Source organism: Microtus ochrogaster, chromosome 1 (genome assembly GCF_000317375.1).
Source record: "Microtus ochrogaster isolate Prairie Vole_2 chromosome 1, MicOch1.0, whole genome shotgun sequence".
NCBI lineage: Eukaryota > Metazoa > Chordata > Mammalia > Rodentia > Cricetidae > Microtus > Microtus ochrogaster.
The window spans coordinates 11,308,369-11,310,461 of record NC_022009.1 but is presented as its reverse complement, the minus strand read 5'-3'; the positions used below and the strand labels follow the sequence as shown (position 1 = coordinate 11,310,461).

The following is a 2,093-nucleotide window of genomic DNA, read 5'->3' as shown; positions in this document are numbered from 1 at the left end:
GTAGACCAGGCTGGTCTCGAACTCACAGAGATCCGCCTGCCTCTGCCTCCCGAGTGCTGGGATTAAAGGCGTGCGCCACCACCGCCCGGCTCACAGCAATGTTTTTCAAGTTGACTGAATAGAAAAAAAATCTTAATATTTTTTTTAAATTCAATTGTTATCCTCTAAAATGGGCTTTCTGAATCTGTTACAGAGAATTTCGAAGAGCCATCTCTTAAACGGCAGAGGACAGATGATTCCTTCTCAGAACCACAAATTACATCAAATTCTTAGCTTGAAAACTTTTCTACATCTACCCAGTAAATTTTTTGTGAAGAAGTACAATTTGTATGATTTTGTAAACTTTAAATATTGGGTATTTGTTATTGAACCCTTATGTTTTGCTCTTACAAACGGAACATTACCAAAGTAAAATTTAACCAAAATAAGCTGAACTTGTATAATAGACTGTTCTGTTGTTGGAATTTCAGGCACGCTCCACCATTATCCAGTATCGTTTTCAAATAGAATTGGTATGGGCCAGGAAGATGGCTCAGAAAGTAAAGGAAGTTGCTGCCAAGCCTGGGGACCTGAGTTTGATCCCTGGAACCAACATGTGAAAGGAGAGACTCCTGAAAGTTTCTCTCTGACCTCACGCATGCGTCAAGGCACTTGTGCGTGCACACATATGCAGAATAAATGAACTCATTAGTCTCAATCATAAAATAATTTTAATCCAAGTTATTTTTATTAAATAAATGCACTTTCAGTAGCGTCTGTCCCTTGGAAAGAGTTTTTAAAGATTGAGCGACTATATTCTGCTTAACTAGGGAAGCATTTAACTACATTGTAGTTATTAGTGAAAACACGTGATTGATTTATGCAACTTCTCTACGACCAATTAGCAGTATAAAAGTAACACAAAATTATTAGATGAGGAATAGGAAAACTACATCTGCCAAGTCACATGTGGCATGATGGCCTATGGCATGAGGATTTTCTTGCATTTTCATGATTGAAAAATAATATTTTGTGACATGGAACTTACATGAAATTTGGGGTTTCATTGGCACCTGCCCTCTGTGTTAGTTTTCATACTGTCTACAGCTGCTCACGATAGACACCGGAGTGAACAATTGCAGCACAGACCACGAGGTGACACTCATGGCTGTACTGCAGCTTGGCATGCTACAGATCCTAGGGACATGGCTGTGTCTCAACAGATAGCATTTCGAATGGTCTGTCCATAACCAGGCTACACATTGTTGTTTGAGACAAGAGTCTCATATTATAGCTCAGTCTGACCCAGAATTCACTGTCTAGCCCAGGGTTTTGAACTCACAACAGCCCTCTTGCCTCAGTCTCCCCCCATGTGCTAGGATTACAGGTGAGTCACCAAGCCCAGCTTCACAAGTTTCCTCTTTTTGTAAGTAGTGCATACTCATATATCAGGATAAATGGATCTTGGGGATGTTACACTTTGACAGTTCAGTGGGGTATAAATCATTTTGATATCACTTAGATAACAAGGCATCTATACCCTTGACTGAAAGAAAGGGAGAAAGAGAAAGGAAGAATGAAAATGCATTGTTATTACCACACCAAGTGCCTGTCTGTACTTTTAGATAATCACAAAAATTCAAAAACCAGCCAGAGTAGCAAATAAAACAAAAATAAGGCTATAACTTACTTTTAAGTCCCCAAATGACTTTGAGCCAATTAAAGAAAGCCATTTACTCTTCCTGAGTGAATTGTGTTTGAATGCAGCAACTGAAGAACTGTGTCCAGAGAAAATAAACATGTTTAAGAGGATTGGCCTCTGGCGAGAACAGTTGTTCGGCTGGGAACAGAGGGAGCACTGTCAGTAAGCAACTGAGAAGGTGAACAATTCTGCCCTGGCTTTGAAGGGGCTGACAGATGTTGCTAATACTGCCCAGTTCTTTGAAGCTTTGAGACCAGGCTTGGAATAACTAAAGATTAGCCACCATGACTGTTGTTCCTCTGCGTGGAACTGGAAATGAAAATGAAGCTTCAAAACACGCTATCATTACAACTAAAGCAGAATCTGCTAAGTCTCTAATAAATGAAGCTTCAAAACACGCTATCCTGTACAA

At 39.8% G+C, this 2,093-nt stretch overlaps 1 protein-coding gene across 2 annotated transcripts in view; it reads left to right on the top strand.

The window, feature by feature from the left end:
* The window catches only part of Trmt5 (tRNA methyltransferase 5), an 11,768-nt gene extending 9,681 nt beyond the window's left edge, over nt 1–2,087 (top strand). For both annotated transcript variants that reach the window (XM_005343203.3, XM_026779410.1), the window contains exon 5: nt 194–2,087. In XM_005343203.3, coding sequence (XP_005343260.1) covers nt 194–273 — 80 coding nt within the window. In that variant the 3' untranslated portion in view covers nt 274–2,087. The remainder of the gene's footprint in view (nt 1–193) is intronic.
* Nucleotides 2,088–2,093: the final 6 nt, after the last annotated feature.